The following is a 17985-nucleotide window of genomic DNA, read 5'->3' on the forward strand; positions in this document are numbered from 1 at the left end:
AAGGGAGTCAGGGAGCTACCTCTGCAGACACCGGAGGGAGGTTAGAACGGGAGCGGAGGGCCGGCTCAGGACATCCACTTCCACGAGAGCCAAAGTGCAGCAGGGAGGAAAGCAGTAAACCCAGCGTTTACTGATGACTCAGACCGGACCTGCCAAGGAACGCGCATGGCTCTGTCTCTGGGAGACCCAGGAGGGGCGGGGCCCCAGACTCTAGCTTCATCAGGCAGCTGCTCTGGCCCCAGCACTGGGCTCAGCACCTTATGTTAAGTACTTAGGGTACTGCCCAGCAGCCCTGCTGGTGGTTGGTGTTCGTCCCTATTTACCGAATGAGCAGACTGGGGCTCAGGAAGCTGCACACGGAAGAGGGGGTGCCACAGGTGAGGCCGGCACCCAGGCCTGCCCGACTCCAAAGTGCCGTCCGTTGGTGCCACTGTTGACTTGGGCCAAGAGGGCCTTCTGCTAAGGTGGCGTGTCGGCCCTGAGCTGTAAGGGGCAGCAGGAAGGAAGGGGAGGGAGGAGGCTGGCTGCTGGGTCTGTGTGGTTTTCAAACACTGGGAACCACCAGCCCTGCCCTGTCCTTGTAGAGTGTGCAGAACGCTCAAGGCCAGAGGGTGTGGTGTGCTGGTGGGGGGTGGCAGGCCAGCGAGTGTTCTGGACTCTCTTGGTGTTTCTGGGATTAGCGCGGCCTCTGTTTCGTGCTCCTGGGGCCTCCAAGTTCGGATGAGGCCCTCAGAGACTGGGCGATGAGCTCCGCACGTTCTGCTTTTCTTTGGTCTCCCCACGCTTCCTTGAGGGGGGTGAGGCCAAGGACTTACCACCATCTCCCGGAGGGGGACGTGGAGGCTCGGGGAGGCTGGGGGTCCACCCACTGCCACATAGCAGAGACTGGGAACAGAACCACCCTCTCTGCTGGAAGCCTTGAGATCCCTGAGGTGGGGTCCAGAGCTGGCCCTCACTTGGGGTCTTCAGAATGAGGACATTGGCACACCAACCCCAGACCTCCCGGCTCTGGGACCCATTTACGTCCAGTCACAGAGCTGGATGTGGAGCCTCCACAGGGCCGGAGTGGGGGCCCGGGGGTCTGTACCAGCCGAGGGAACTCAACCCCGCTTCTCCGTTACCACGTCTGTCCCCTGGCTGTGCCGGTGTTGGGGGGTGGGGGGGATGGAGACCAGGCCAAGGTGGCTCCCTTGGGGAAGGCCTCCACCCTGGGCTGCCAGGTACATCCTTCCTGGGCTTTGGGTCCCCGTGTGCCCAGCTTGCCTGCATCGTTGTGTCAGCCCTCAACGGGGCCTGCCTCTGACTTTGCTGAAGCCTGGTGTTTACTTCCTCATCCTCGCTTTCATTTTTCCCCTCCCTCCCAAGCCTCAGCGTGGCAGATCAGCTTGCTTGTGGTCCTGACCTCGTTTGCTTCCCATGCGGCCTCTCCTCGACCCTCTAGTGCCCTCAAGATCAAAACCCACCCTCCAGAAGTCAGGACGGGGTCATAAGAGGCTTCGGTGTCGGAATCCTGGGTCTGTCAGTTCTTAGCTGTGTGACCTCTGGCACGCTGCCGTAGCTCTCTGAGCCTGTTTTCTGTAAAAACACCCAGCCCGGTGCTTGGCAGCCGAATGCAATTAAGTGGAAGTTAATACAATTGTTAACATCAACAATAGCTAGCTAAGTTTAGTGTTCACTTGGCAACGAGGGTTATTATTTTTGTATGGTTTTTTTTTTTTTTGAGAGAGTGAGAACGTGAATGGGGGAGGGGCAGAATCAGAACGAGGCTCCAGGCTCCAGCCTGTCTCGGGGCTCAAACTTGTGAATCGTGAGATCATGACCTGAGCTGAAGTCAGATGCTTAACTGACTGAGCCTCCCAGACGCCCCCCCCCAGCACCGGGTGTTATTCTAAATACCTCACTTGTGTTGGCTCATTTTTAGTTTTCCATAGTGCTGTGAGGTAGGAACCATGGTTCTCCCCATTTTGCAGATGAGGAAACTGAAGACGCAGAGAGGCTTAGTACTTTCCAAGTTCGCACAGCATACACCACAGCTGGGATTTGAACCTGGCAGTCTAGCCTCAGTTAATTATGGAGCTTCTGTGCCCCTCAGAAAGCAAGCAATTCATTTATTTCTCACGTTTGTTTATTTTGAAAGGTGGGGTGGGGGGAGAATCCTAAGCAGGCTCTACGCTGTCAGCACAGAGCCCTGTGCGAGGCTCGATTTCAGGAACCGTGAGATCATGACCTGAGCCAAAATCAAGAGTCAGATATTCAACTGACTGAGCCACCCAGGTGCCCCAGAAAGCAGTTAATTTAATGCTAAGTCTAAATGTGGACGATATCTAAGTCTAAGGATGAAAATGTATTGAAAGCTAAAAATTGATTCTAAAGTTCACTTGCCCCAAGGAATAAGAAAACTTTAACGGTTTCCTCTCCAGAGGACTTTTCTGTTTAGATCACAGCCATGAGCTAAGAGTTGAAGGCTCTGGATGGACAGCTGGTGTCCCCAGGCCTTGAAAGCAGGGAACTCAGGGCAGGCGAGCCATAGAGTAGAAAGGACTGAGGATCTAAACGTTGAAGATCTGCTTTTAAGTCCTGGCACTACCTCTCGCTTTCTGAGATGTTTACGTCACTGAATTTCACCAAACCTCAACGTACTTAACCTGTGAAATAGGGAGAATGTCCGCCAAAAAGCTGATGTGAAGAGCAGAGAGAGTGTGCGTGCAAACCACCTCCAAGATGTGAAGACACGACGCAGATTTGGGGTGACGGTGAGGTCAGTCATTGATCTAGCCTTGACCGTGCTTCACCTTCACCCCCTGCCCCTCCACAAAGGCCAGCCTGGAGGTCGCTGGCTGGGGAGGCAGAGTGTGGGGCTCTGCCTCTAGTTTTCTGTGAGGTTGGGGGCAGTCTAGTCACCCTTCATGGAACTTTGCTTTCCTCTTTATGAAATGGAGTTAAAATGAAATTTAGGCTGGGAGTGCAGGATTGGCTCCACGTATGAAAAACAAGACACCCCATTGTTGAAGAGCAAAAACATATGATCATCTCCATAGAGAAAAAGCGTTTGAGAAAATCCAACACCCTTTCTTGATGGAAAAAAAAAAACACACACACACACACACACGTGACAAACTTGGGAATAGAAGAAAACTTAACCTGATAAAGGACGTCTACAAAAACCCCATGGCTAATATCGTGCTTAACGGTGAAAAGGCTGAAAGCTTTCCCCTTCAGATCAGGAACCAAAACCAAGACGTCACTCTCACTACTTCTGTCCGACATTGTGCTGGAGCCTTTATTCAGGGCAAACAGGCAAGAAAAAATAGAAGGCCTCCAGATGAGAAAGGAAATGCAAAACTATTCAGAGATAACATCTTGCATACGGAAAATCCTGAGGAATCCACCAAAAAACTGTAAATTTGCAGGATGCAAGAGCAATGTACAAATTTTAGTGGTATTTCTGTCCAGTGACCGTTAACCTGAAAGTGAAATTAAAACAATTTCATTTATAATCACATCAAACAGAATAAAATACTTAGGAATAACTTTAACAAAGGTAGCATAAGAAGTGCATACTAAAAACTACGAAATATCATTGAAAGACCTCAGCGATCTAGATTCCATGTTCTGGATAGGAAGATTTAAAATCTTTTAAATGAGGGGCGCCTGGGTGGCTCAGTCGGTTGAGCATCTGACTTTGGCTCAGGTCATGATCTCAAGGTTCGTGGGGTCAAGCCCCACATTGGGCTCTGTGCTGACACCTTGGAGCCTGGAGCCTGCTTTGGATTCTGTGTTTCCCTCTCTCTCTGTCCCTTCCCTGCTCTCTCAAAAATAAACATTTAATAATTAAAAAAAATATTTTAAATAACATAAGTCCCCAAATTGATCTTCAGATCCTGAACAATGAAAATCCCATCTCGCTTTTTTTGTTGTTGTTTGCAAGAAATTGGTGGGCTAATCCTAAAATTCATATGGGAATGCAGGAGACCCTGAATAGCCAAAACAATCTTGAAAAAGAACAAAGTTAAAGGACTCACACTTCCTGATTTTGAAATTTACCACAGGGGTGTCTAGGTACTTAGTTAAGTGTCCGACTCTTGGTTTCAGTTCAGGTCATGATCTTGCAGTTCATGGGTTCGAGCCCTGCATCGCCTGCTTGGGATTCTCTCTCTCTCCCTCTCTCTCTCTCTGCTCCTCTCCCACTTGTGCACTCTCACTGCCTCAAAATAAATAAACGTAAAAACATTTACTACGAAGATGTAACCAAGACTAGTTCTAAAATAAGGGCAGAAGTGTAGATCAATGGAATAGAATTGAGAGTCTTGAAATACACCCGATGCTTTTAAAGTCAAGTAATTTTTGATAAGAGTGCCAAGATCGATGGGGAAAGAAGAGTCTTCAAATGGTGCTAGGAAAATAACCACAAAAAAAAAAAAAAAAAAGTGAAGTTGTATCCCAAACTCACGTCGAAATAATTCAATACGAAATAGAGACCTAAATGTAATAGCGAAAAATATGAAAGTCTTAGAGGAAAACACATTCTTAGAAGTGTCCACATTCATGACTTTGGATTGGACCATGGATTCTTAAACCATAAGTAGCCAAAGAAAAGCATAAACTGCACTTCATCAAAATGTAAAACTTTTGTGATTTGTAGGACACTGAACATGAGAAGACAACTCATAAAATGGGATAAAACATTTGTAAATCGTATTTTGATAAGGATCTAGTACCTTGAATATATACAGAACTCTTGGAACTCACCACCAAAAAGACAACCTAATTTTAAAAATGGGCAGAGGAGTTGAATAGACAGTTCTCCAAAGAGGATGTACAAATAGTAAGTCCACGAGAAGATGCTGAACGTTATTAGTCATCGGGGAAATGCAGATCAAAACTGCAGTGAAATACCCCTTCGCTAGAATGGCAAGGTTCAAAAGAGAAAGTGTGTTGGCAAGGATGCGGACCTATTGGAACCCTCACACGCTGCTGTTAGAAATGCCTAATGGTTCAGCCTCTTGGGAAGTACTCTGTCAGTTCCTCAAAGAGTTAAACACAGAGTTGCTCTATGACGCAGCAATTCCACCCCTAGCTGTATGCCCAAGAGAAATGAAAACCTGTGTCCACACAAAAACTTGTTCATGAATGTTCATAGCCTCAATCATGGTAGCCAAGAAGTAGAAACAATCCAAATATCCCATCAAGTGATGACAGGTAAGCATATGGTGTAGTCATACAATGGAATATTATTCGTCCATACAAGGGAAGGAAATACCGATACCTGCTACAACATGGATGAACTTTGGAAACACATGTAAGTGAAAGGCAGACACAGATAAATATTGTGATTCCATTTATATGGACTGTCCAAAATAGGCAAATCTGTAGAGGCAGGTCAGTGGTTGCCAGAGTTTGAAGAGAGGAGGGGGAATGGGGCACGATTGCTGATGGGTACAGGGTTTCTTTTGGGAGTGATGAAAACCATGTGGAATTATATAGTGGTGATGGCTACACAGCTTCGTAATATACAAATACTCACTAATTGTACATTTAAATGGGTGAATTTTTAGTTTGTTAATTACATGCTGTTTTTCAATACGGAGTTCATCAGAAATGGTGGTTCCCAAAGTGTGGTCCCAGTACAAGCAAGGCACCTAGGATCTTGTTAGAAATGGAAATTCTTGGGTCCCCCATTCCAGACCTGCCAAGCCATTAGCTCTGGGGAGCATCTAAGGAGCTCTCCAGAGGATTCAGATTTAACCTCAAGTTTGAGGACCCCTGGTCTATGGCTACACTCCCTAGGTCGTGCAGACACTCCCAGCCCCAGGGTTCGTGGACCTCTATCGTGCAGGCACACACAGCCCCACGTGCCACAAGTTAACCACTCCCTTAGTTGGCGTGTCTAGAGAACTGTCCAAATGAATGTGTTTGAGATTTTCATCAGCAATTGTATCCGTTCTCAATTTTTGCCTCCAGTATGATTAGCCATCTGTTTTGTTACAGTTCATTTTAAGGATTTTTGCCACATAATTATATTGTAATTTTCTACTTCAGAAGAAAAACCTGAGAGTTTAGTGACACAAACAGCTGCAGCCCTTCTTTCTCTTGTGTTTGCACGTCAGTGGGAGTCTGTGCAGAGCATCTCAGATGTCCCCGACGTTGAACTTGAAGGAAAGGCAGTGGGAGCCAGCAGGGGCTGCTGTTGGTGGTGTTGGGGGAGATGTCCCGAGGCATAGACACTGCTGCATTACCCTTGCAGCTCCCCGCCCCCCAAAAACTCATTTCACCCATGAATCAGTCCAGACTCTTTTACTGTTAGAGAAACCCAGTTCAGGCTGGTTTGAGCCAAAAAGCCCATAGTGGCAAGTTCTCTGGGAGAATCTACCTTCAGGCAAAGCTGAACGTTGGGCTCAGATGGTTACAAGACACCGTCCGTCTCCGGGCGGTGCTTTCCCTGGGGTGGCTTCATCCTTGGGCATCTTACAGAGATGGCCTCCAGCCGTCCAAGCTCCCATCCCATTGGGTTAATTCACTGCACAGGCTGTGCCCCTGTCTGAGTTAAACATTGCATTCAGCTGCATGTAACAGAAAATTCAAGTGACCGAACCTTCGCCTCAAGGGGTTCTTGTTACCTAACAAGAAAGAAGCCCTGAAGTTAGGGAGTCGAAGTTAGTCTTGTAGCTCTAGCATATCATCAGTGTCCCCTTTCTGTTCCTCCATCCTTAGTGGGTGGCTTTTGTCTTCAGGGTTGCCAGTTGGCTCCTGCAACTCTGGTGTGCCCGTGTTTCAGCCAGGAACAAGGAGGAAGGACGGAGGGCAGAAGACCCGTGTCACTAGTCTTGTCTCCTCAGGAAAATATTCACCTTTCTGGAAGCTCCACCCTGTGGACTTGCCCTTCCATCTCAGTGCTAGCACCGTCTGTGACCCCTCCTACCCGCAGGAAAGCCTAGGAACTTAAGGTTTCTAGCTGGAAAATGTTGCACACGTAATAGGATTCCTTTAATAAGAAGGAAGGGACAGTGGATATTAGAGGCAGCGATTCCCAGCAAAATCCCCGGGGTTGACGCTCTATTCGTGCGCCCAGCCCCAAACCTGTGTAAACCCCTCTGGTGGAAAGGGTTGCTGTCTTGTTCACTGTTGGATTCCCACTACCGAGAATGGTGCCTAGCACAGAGAATGCACACATCAAGTATTTATGGGACACATGATCAGCCAAGCTTGAATCACACACCCACCCATAGAGGTAGGAGGTGGAGTCAGCCCTCCAAGCCACATGGGCTGATGTGGTAATGGGGGGTTGTCTCTCTAAAGGAACAGTAGCGTGCTGCTACCGGTAAAGGAATGGGTGCTGGCCAGTACAACCCAGAAGCACTTGAACTTGCTGATTTTTAGAGATTGCATACTACTAACTTATCCAGGAGCACACCTTTTATACGCAAACTAACCAATCCAGATCCCAGTACTCTGAACCGCCACCCCTGTCTGCCTCTCCCACCCCACGAGGCAGTTTTCCTCTGCCCTGACCACCCCAGGGTCAAATACCAGATAATTAGAGATGGCCTTGACACCCAGAGCCTGCGGACGTTATTCAAACTAGCCAATCCTAAGCCTTCCCACTGTACCGGCTCTTTCCCATGGAAATCCCAATAAAGGCTCCTGCCCAGTGCTTTCCGCCTGTTCCTTCTGTCTGCTGACCAACCCTGGTCCTTCCCCAGCGTGGCATGCCTCACCTCCTGTTGCTAGGGATCTGTGAATATAAAAACTTTCATACATAAAAAAACCATCATTTTTGTGCATCTTACCATACCTGATTAAAACCAATGCTAGGTGCATTTTAAAACACACTAGATCTGGATTTGGCAAGATAACGTGTATTTGAGCACAGCCTTGAAGGCATTAAAGCAGAAAGAGTCTGTAGGACCTCAGTAGGGCTCAGGAAACTATGTTAAGCACACCCTCCACCCCAGGTGATATGGTTGTTCAGCAAGTCCTGAGAACGAATGATGTAGCCTCGTCCTCACTTTGCAGATGATCGAGCTGGGGCCCAGCCTGGTGGACATGTCAGGAGACCACATCCTGGGGCAGGAGGCTGCGTGGTGAGCACAGAATTAAAACAAGGAGTGAGAAGTTTCCGGCCAGGGTAGCAGGATGAAAAACCCCTCCTACAGCAGGGCTGTTTCTGTCTTCACTGCTGCTTAGGACCCTTTGGCTACCAGAAACAAAAACCAGCTAGAGCCCCCCCAAACAGGAAAGGGAAATTTCTGAGAAAGGTACATATGTGTTTTCCGGGGCTGGTGCAGGCAGGGCTCGGGACCAAGCAGGGCCAGGAAACATGATCAGGCAGGCCCCTTTCGACCTAGCCCCCTTTTCTGCCTCTCTTTCAGCCCTTGCCCCTGAAACTTGATCCTTCTGCCTCTCCTACCCTCACTTCACAGTTTTGCCCACACGCTGCCATTGGTCTCAAGTTGATCCTGGGAAGCAGACTCTGATTAACTCAGTCTGATAGAAACCACCCCTGGGCCAGTGGCAGACAAGAGCACAAACGTGACTGGGAGAAAATGCCTCCCCCCATCAGGATTGCTGTCACAGTTGTCCTAGGAATCTCGGTGAATCCCAATTCCCATGCCCAGCCACCCAGCAAGGCCTGGGCATTTCCAGGACATTTGCACCTCCTTTCCCCAGAGGGTTCTCTGTCTCTATTCCGGTAATACATCCCCGTGACATGTCCTGTTCTCTCAGAGAAGTTGAGGAAATCCCATTTCATCAGCATGATCTATAGAAATCCCCTCCTGGGAAGAGAGGATTCTTTCAAATGAGAATTCTTACATCTGCTCTGTGAGATTTTTTTTTAAATTAGTTTTTATGTCAGATGGTCTTTTCCTCTTCTCGTCTCTATATCCTGGCTGGACCTTGGTTTCCCAATCATTTCTCATGTTTTGGACTCTGCCAAGGACACAAGCATGTAAGGATCCAGAAAGTCTTTGCCTGTGAGCATCTTGCGCTCTGGCTTCAGAACTCATACAAGTGACCGTGACATCTGAGCCGACACCGAGAGCCATGGTGATAGCTCCCTACAATATCTGAAGCTGGGTCAGTATTTCACAGCCCCAGTGCACTGACAAGTACTGTCTTGTTCCCAAGCCCCCAGTTCGTTATCATCACCCCCATCTGAGGTCAGGAAAAGGGGTTTGGGGGGACTGCTTGCCCTATGACCCATAGCTGATGAGTTACCCAGCTGGATTTGAACCCGTGTCAGATGCCAGGCCTTTTGCCCACTGCCTGTCTTGTCCCTGGCCTTTTAACTATTGCACTTCAGCATACACAGCAATCTGGGAACAAAAACGGTACATAAAGTGCTGAATTATGCAGTGCCAGCTATTAGAAAGTAGGACAGTGCGTCACCTCCTGCTAATCGTATGCTCCAGGCTACTGCAGAAGGCACCAGAAGCTGCTACCAGCCGTGTTTGCACCCTATCCTGGAAAGGTGTGGATGGTGGATTTGGGCAGTAAGGCCATAGGTCAGCTTGGGTAGTTTCAGTAACTCACAAACATCTATGTGTTCTTAAAATTCAAAGCGGTTACTGTAGAAAGAGATCATGAGGGACTGAGTTAATGAGGAAAGGTTTTCCAGAAGAGTCCGAACAATGGGGAGTCTGCAGACAGGTGGAAGGTGTATGTAGGATAGTGGGGGCGAGGGGGGCACAGCATGAGCACTCCACAGTTTTCCATATTTTGACCATGATCCTCAGCAATAAGTATTTTACATACAAATATCCATAAAAAGGAAGCAAATCTCATGGGATAATAGTTCATTCTTACTATAGATCAGAACTCTTAATGTTTACTTCTTTTAAAGAAAATGCTAGTTGCCACCCGCTTAAGTTGATTTCACAATCCACCAATGGGTCTCATCCAACAGTTGAAAAAGCACAGAGCAGGTCTGATGGAGCATTGTTTTATAGAAAACAATGGTGGGTCGTGAGCTTGCCAGCTGGGTGGGGCCAGCTCAGGGTAGATGTCCAAACCAGATGTGAAACCCATACCATGCAGAATCACAACACAATGTTGTGTCTGTGAAAATAAGAAAACGATCTTTCTGCTGTGGCATTTGTATAGATCTCCAAAGATGCGCCCGAGAATTTAAGTGTTCCGAGTTAACAGTTCCCTGAAGTGAATTCTTCCCCTAGATACGGAGTTTTGGTTCAGTTCTGGAGATGCCCTAGGCGTTCCCCAGCAGCCTCGATGACTTGGGGCGGGGGCTCACGAGGGAAGAGCCAGGAATTGTGGACAAACCAATCAGGCAGGAAACCTTTCTGCCCTTTGCACGAAGACCACAAGGCACAGAAAGGTGTATGTATGTATGTAGAGGAAGATCGGGGAAGACGAATGTTTCTCTGATGAAGTCTCTAGGACGGATACGTGAATGGATTTGCTGATTTTTGAGCTAACCATATTCTGTTCATTATTATGAGCAGGCTGGGGGGAGGGTTTCTTAGCAAATATGCTTTTGATGATTTAGGAAGATTCAAGCACAGACATGCAAAGCTAGTAGAGTTTCTGCCAGCCTACTTTGCAGTTCCTTTTCTTACTGAGACATAATTCGTGTATCACAAAATTCACCCTTATGAAGTGGACAGCCCAGTGGTTTTCAGTGTATTTGCAAAGTTGTTCGGCCATCATCCCTGTAGATTTCCAGATAATTTTCTCCCCCCCCCCCCGAAAAAACCCCACACCCTTGAACACTCTGGTTCCCCCCATCCCCTGACAACCATTAATCTTTCTGTCTCTGTTGGATTGGCCTGTTCTAGACATTTCGTATCAATGGACTCACATGACATGTGGCCTTTTGTGTCCGCCTTCGTTCATTTTGCACAATGTTTTCCAGATTTATCTATGGCAGTGTGGGTCAGTACCTCATTCCTTTTTATGGATGAATAATATTCCACTGGGTTTTTATTCTTCATTTTGTTTGCTCACTGTTTAATGGATACTTGGGTCGTTCCTACCTTTTGGCAATTGTGTGTGATGCTGCGATGAGCATTCGAATAGAAGTTTTTTGTGTGCAGGCATAGTGAGGAACTACCAAACTATTTTCCAGGAGGCAGCTCCATTTTACATTTCCTCCCACATCTTTGCCAATATTATTATCTGTCCTTTTTGGCATAGCCATTCTTGTGGGCACAAAGCCATTTTATTTGCCATTTCCTAATGACAAAATATGTTGAGCATCCTTTCACATACTTCTTGACTATTTTTATGTTTTCTTTGGAGAACTGTCTATTCAAATCCTAGGACTACTTTTCAAATTGAGATTTTTTTTGTTGTTAAGTGATGAATTCTTTGTATATTCTGCCAACTAGAACTTTATATGATTTCCACATATTTTCTTCTATCTTGTAGATTGTCTTTCACTTCCTAGATAGTATCTTTTGAAGCCAGAATTTTTAAATTTTGGTAAAATCCAATTTATCTATTTCTTCTTTGTGTGTGTGTCTTTTAAGAAACCGTTGCCTAATCCAATGGCATGAGTTATGCCCTTGTTTTCATCTAAAAGTTTGATAGTTTCACCTCATATTTAGACCTTTGATCCATTTTGAGTTGATTTCTGTATGTGGTTTGAGGGAGGGATCTAATTTCATTCTTTTGCAGGTGGATATACTGGTGTCCCAGCACCATTTGTTTAAAAGACTGTCCTTTCCCTATTAAATAGCCTTAACACCCTTTTTAAATATGAATTCACCTTAAAAATTTTTTTTTCAACGTTTATTTATTTTTGGGACAGAGAGAGACAGAGCATGAACGGGGGAGGGGCAGAGAGAGAGGGAGACACAGGATCGGAAACAGGCTCCAGGCTCTGAGCCATCAGCCCAGAGCCTGACGCGGGGCTCAAACTCACGGACCGCGAGATCGTGACCTGGCTGAAGTCAGACGCTTAACCGACTGCGCCACCCAGGCGCCCCATGAATTCACCTTAAATAGATGAGTTAGTTTATTTCTGGACTCAAAATTCTATTCCTTTGATAGATAAATCCTTATGTCAGTAGCACATTTTGTTGAGTGCTTGCAGCTTTCCAGTAAATTATAAAATCAGGGCATGTAAGTCCTCCAACTTTGTTCTTCTTTCAAGATTGATTGGGCTATTCTGAGTCCCTTGCATTTCCATATAAATATTAGCAACAGCTTGTCAATTTTTACAAAAAAAGGTCAGCTAGAATTTTAACAGGGATTGCACTGAACCTATAGATCAGTTTGTGGGGGAACATTTCCATCTTTATATTAAATCTTCTGATTTAATGTACAGTTGTCTTTCCATTTATTTAAGGCTTTTTAACTTTCCTTCAATGTTGTTTGGTAGTTTTCAGCATATAAATCTCGGATTTTTGTTACATGTATTCCTAAGTTTGTTGTTGTTGTTTTGATTTTGGGGTTTTTTTTTTTTGGCTGCTATCGTAAATGGAACTGGTTTTCTTAATTTCATTTTTGGATTGTTCATGGTCAGTGTGTAGAAATACAATTTAATTTTGTATATTGATCTTATATCTTGCAACTTGGCTAAATTTGTTTATTGTAATTGTGTGTGTGTGTGTGTGTAGACTTCTTAGAATGTTCTCTCTACAAGATCATGCTATGTACAAATAAGGATAGTTTTTACTTTCTCTTTCCAAGCTGAATGACTGACTTCTTTTTCTTGCCTAGCGTTCCTGGCTAACACTTGCAGTACTGTGTTGAATCGAAATGATCAGAGCAGACATCCTCATGTTGTTGAAAGCTTTCGGTCTTCCACCATTAACTGTGTTAGCTATCGGGGTTTTTGTAGATGCCCTTTATCAGGATGAGGAAATTCTCATCTCTTCCTAGTTTGTTGAGTGTTTTATCATGAAAAGGTGTTGGATTTGGTCAAATACCTTTTTGTTTTTTTCTTTGCCTCAGTGGACATGATTGTGCAGCTTTTTTTTTTTTTTCCTTTATTCTATTAACATGGTATGCTGAATTGATTGAAGTTCATACTTGAACCAAGCCTGCATTCCTGGGATAAATCCCACTTCATCATGGGATTATGATCCTTTTTATATGTTTGCTTGATTCGGTTTGGCAGAATTTTGCTAAAGAGTTTTGCATCTGTGTTCATAAGGATATTGGTCTGCTTCTTTTCTCTTGATGTCTGGCTTTGTTACCAGGATAATACTGGCATCATAGAGCAAATTGGGAACCGTTCCCTGCTCTTCTACCTTTTGGAAGAGTTGTGAAGGATTCATGCTAATTCTTTTTTAAACATTTGGTAGAAATCACCGTGAAGTCATCTGGTCCTGGCTGTACTTTAAGGCTGTAAACTTATAAGGGTTGTTGTTGTTGTTGTTGTTGTTACTATGTCAATTTCTTGTTAAATCTTCTTGGATTATTTTTTTTCATTTTCAGCCAGCTTTGCTGTTTCTGTCTTGGTAGGATTTTATCTGTTTCACCTAAGCTATGTGAGTTGTTGCCACACTATTGTTCATAATATTTCTTCAATAATTCTTTTTATTTGCGCGAGGCTCATAACTATCTCTTTCTTTCATTCCTGATTTTAGTAACTTGAGTTTTCTCCCTTTTTTTTTTTTCATGGTCAGCCTAGCTAACAGTTTGTCAATTTCATTGATCTTTTTAAAGAACCAACTTTTAGTTTTATTCTTTCTTCACTTTTTTTTATTTCTACTGTAATCTCGATGATTTCCTTTCTTCTGCTTTCTTTAGACTTAATTTGCTCTTTTTTTTCTTTTTTTTAATGTTTATATATTTTGAGAGAGAGAGAAAACACGAGCAGGTAGGGGCAGAGAGAGAGAGAATCCCAAGAAGGCTCTACACTATCAGTGCAGAGCCCAGCATGGGGCTCGAACCCATGAATCACAAAATCATGTCCTGAGCCAAAATCAAGGGCCAGATGCTTAACTGACTGGGCCGTCCAGGTGCCCTTTTTTTTTGTTTCTTAAGGAGAAATGTTAGGTCATTGATTTAAGATCTTTCCTCTTTTTTACTATAGTCATTTATAGCTACCAGTTTCTAAGCACTGCCTTTCCTATTATCCCATAAGTTTTGTTATGTTGTATTTTCATTTTCATTCATTTCAAAGAATTTTCTTATTTCCCTTTTGATTTATTTTTTGACCTATTGGTTATTTAGGAGCATGTTGTTTAATTTCCACATATTTGTGAACTTCTGGTTTTCCTTCTGTTGCTGATTTCTAATTTCTTTCCGTTGTGGAGTGGTTATAGAACCGCCTAGTCTAGGGGTGCCTGGCAGGTTCAGTCAGTAGAGCATGCGACTCTTGGTCTCGGGGTGGTGAGTTCAAGCCCCACGTTGGCTGTAGAAATTACTAAAATGAATAAATAAGTAAGCTTTAAAATAATAATAAAAAAAAATAGAGGCACCTGGGTGGTTCAGTCGGTTGAGCGTCCAACTTTGGCTCAGGTCATGATCTCACAGTTCGTGAGTTCAAGCCCCACATCGGGCTCTGTGCTGACAGCTCAGCCTGGAGCCTGCTTTGGAGTCTGTGTCTCCCTCTCTCTCTCCCCTCCCCCACTCACACTCTGTCTCTTTCTGCCTCTCAAAAATACATAAACATTTTAAAAAATTAATAAAAAAATAAAGTCTTTGTCTAGTAAATCCAGTGTCTGGAATTCCTCAGAGATAGTTTCTATAGACTGATTTTTTTCCTATGTATGGACCATACTTTCTTGTTTCTTTGCATGTCTCATGATTTCTTCTTGTTGAAGACTGGGCATTTAAAATAATAATTTGATGATGCTAGACATCAGATTCTTCTCCCTTCCCAGGGCTGCTTGTTGCCACTGCTTATTGGTGATGTTTGTTTTGTGAATTTTCTCAGCTAATTCTGTAAAATCTGTATTCTTCTTCGCTGTAGCCCCTGAGATAGCTTCCAGGTTCTTTGACGGTCATCTAATGATTGCACAGAGATTTCTCTAGATGCCTGGATCAAAACAAATCTTCCAGGCTTTGCTCATGAGTTCTGTGTGTGTTTGGAGGCATACCTTCAACACTGAGGCAGGAAGTTTACAAATGTACCTTAGTCTTTACTTCCTTGCTTGCTCGGAGGCTCACCCTGAGGCAGAAGTGACGGTTTAGGGCATTCTCAAATCTTCACCGAGCATGTGAATAACCATGGGCATATGGTTTTGGTCTTTAGATACCAAGATATGTAGGAGCTTTTCAAAGCCCTCGCTAGGCATCCCATTCCCCGATTTGTTTTTTTAAGCTGTTTGGTCAGCTTATTGTCTGTCTTAACTGTTATCCACCCCCGTGGACACTGTGATGTTCAGCAGTTGCCTCTGATTCTTTTCAACAAATGCCTCCAAGGAAAAAGCTGTTCACACTGGCTGAGCTCTGATGCAGGAAAAATAAAGACAACCTTGGAAGTGGGATCTTCCAGGAAACCACCAGACAGGTCAGAAGATGCCAGTTCTCCCAGAATGGACTTGAAGGGGCTCCAGCCTTGTCCCGCCCCCTGCGGCGGATGCCGGGGATGATGGTTTTCAAGGCTACTCCAGAGCTGGTGGGAAGGAATGGAAAAAGAGCAAGTTAACACTCCACAAAGCTCATTGTTCTCACTGATATGCAGCCAGTTTTCTTAAGTGAACTCTGCCTGGATTACTACAAGCCTTTGGTCCATTTCCAGAGTTCTGAAAAAGGCTGGATCTGACCATTTTTGCCAATGTTCTCATTGCTTTTATGGAGGAGAGACTCCTCAGAAGTCCGTCCTCCACTGTTTCATTGGCCACAAGCTGACTGTGAGTCTGCATGTGCACCCATACTCAGTGGCTAATTAAGGACACCAGGCTTGCACACAGGCTAATTGAAGCCACTTCTCCATGGATGAATTGTTTGTCGATTCTGTCGGTAGGGGCCAGTGAGGTCTTACCTGCCAGCCAGGACACCCACACCTTAGTCTCGCATTTGCAACGAGCCGAGCATATGATCTTGGAACAAAGGAGCTGAGGTTTCCAAAGTACCTACTGTATGCCGCAGCGTGTGTTTTGTGTACATCATGTCGTTCTTGGAACACCCAAGAAAGAGAAAACGTTCCCGCTCAACACATGAAGAAAGCACTAAAAGGCAAAGCGCTTAGTTAGCCCTATGCCTGCTCCACACAGCAAAGACTCCGTCTACTGATTATAGCACTGTTGTTACTACAACTCTTGCTGTTGGGGGGGGTGCGGGGGAGTTATGGGATTGCTCAAGGTCGTCTGGACACCGACCCGGGTCTGTCTGATTGCAGAGCCCACCGTATCCCACAGCCCCCCCTCCAGCTCTCCTGGGCAAATCCGTTCCGGCTCTGGGTCTCGCTTTCCTTTACTCTGACGAACGAAAGATCTGGACTGACGGAAGTTATTCGGTCAGCAGACACTTACCGGCTTGTCTTATTGAGATCGCCTCCAGGGTGCCATTATGGAGGCGTGTACTTCTGAGTTCAGGGGCTCACACTGGGGGCGTTGTCTTGTTCGGCTTGAGAAACGAAAGGGACAGGTAGACTGGCAGGTGTATAACCGGCATGTGTTTCTCTCCCCGCCCCGCCCCGCCCCCGGCTCCGCCCCCTGCAGAGGCAAGAGGGGACAAAGCCAAGTGGGTGTTCACCTGGCCGCTCATCTTCCTCCTGTGCGTGACCATCCCCAACTGCAGCAAGTCCCGCTGGGAGAAGTACTTCATGGTCACCTTCATCACCGCCACGCTGTGGATTGCTGTCTTCTCCTACCTGATGGTGTGGCTGGTGAGTGGAGGAAGCGAGGGCGGACTGTAGGCACAGCCCCTGCCCGGCACCTGCTGGGGGCTGGGAGAGCTGGGTTCAAAGAGCGGCCTCAGGCACTGCTGTGCAAGTCCCTCCCTTCGCAGCCGTTGGCATGTCGCTGGGTAGAAAGGTTCAGCAGAGGAGCGCGGGGCAGTGCCGTGCACCGGGGGCGCCCAGATAGAGACCGCGTGGCGCTTGCCTTCCAGGCAGGAGTTGGGGCGCGTTGAGGGAGACAGACCTTCACACGGAGATTGTGAGACATGCTGCCCGGGTGCCGTGCAAAGAGGAATACGGCGGGGCTGGTGTGGCTGCTGTATAAGGATCTCTGGGGGGCTAGTCACTAGGCCCCCTTCCTCTCCAGGGTCCCTGGGGGGAACGTGAGGGAGACAACACAAGGCAGCCCTTTCCGGAACCCCTGCCCTCATGACAACCCGATGGGGTAGGTGTTTTTTATTTTGCCCATTTTACAGAGGAGGAAACTGAGGCATCCAGATGGAGTCATCGGCCCCCTTGCACGACTACCAACTAGGGCACAATTAGTTACATAATCAGTAAGGTCTAGAGTTGGGGTTAGTCCCCAGTGTTGGGTCCTGAGTCCATGATCTCAGCCGTGACCCCGAGCTGCCTATCAGTCTCCTACTGGAGCTTTCTGATGCCATGGGGACAGACGTTTTGCAGGCAGAGAAGCATTGGCACAGTTCCTTGTAAGCTCCTCTGGGCCACGTGGGACAGCCCCCTGGGGCGGGCCAAGCAGGAGCCCCTTCCCCCTTGCTCCGTGTGCCACCCCATGGGGTCCCCCCCCTTCCGCTCCACGCAGGGAGCCCAGGAGCAGGAGAGGAGCAGTGACAGACAGCTGTTTCTGTTGCTGTGAAAGTTCACCTGTCAGCAGCTCACACCGCAGTGTAGACATTTCAGGCGGAGAGCCTGATGCCTGACACCAGCTGCAGAGGGCAGAGAGTCTTGGTTTGAGAGGCACAGGGGCCGCCTTTCCCTTAACCCCAGAGGAGCAGTGTGGTGGGGAGAAAAGGGCTGTGGGATCACATGGAAATGAATTTGAATCGTAGATCTCCCACTCACAAGCCACGAACTCAGGTGACTCAGCTTCCAGAGCCACAAGTCACCTCCTCTACGAAAGGGGGACGATCATCCCTGCCTCACAGGGTCATTGGGAGAGTGGAAGTGTCTGTTCGGGCATCGTGGTCTGAGCATGACAGATTGATCAC

At 46.5% G+C, this 17985-nt stretch overlaps 1 protein-coding gene across 2 annotated transcripts in view; it reads left to right on the top strand.

The window, feature by feature from the left end:
- The window catches only part of SLC24A4 (solute carrier family 24 member 4), a 172250-nt gene that overhangs the window by 143668 nt on the left and 10597 nt on the right, over positions 1 to 17985 (top strand). For both annotated transcript variants that reach the window (XM_043556876.1, XM_043556877.1), the window contains exon 13: positions 16578 to 16744. In XM_043556876.1, coding sequence (XP_043412811.1) covers positions 16578 to 16744 — 167 coding nt within the window. The remainder of the gene's footprint in view (positions 1 to 16577; positions 16745 to 17985) is intronic.

Source organism: Prionailurus bengalensis, chromosome B3, assembly GCF_016509475.1.
Source record: "Prionailurus bengalensis isolate Pbe53 chromosome B3, Fcat_Pben_1.1_paternal_pri, whole genome shotgun sequence".
In the NCBI taxonomy this organism is placed as follows: domain Eukaryota; kingdom Metazoa; phylum Chordata; class Mammalia; order Carnivora; family Felidae; genus Prionailurus; species Prionailurus bengalensis.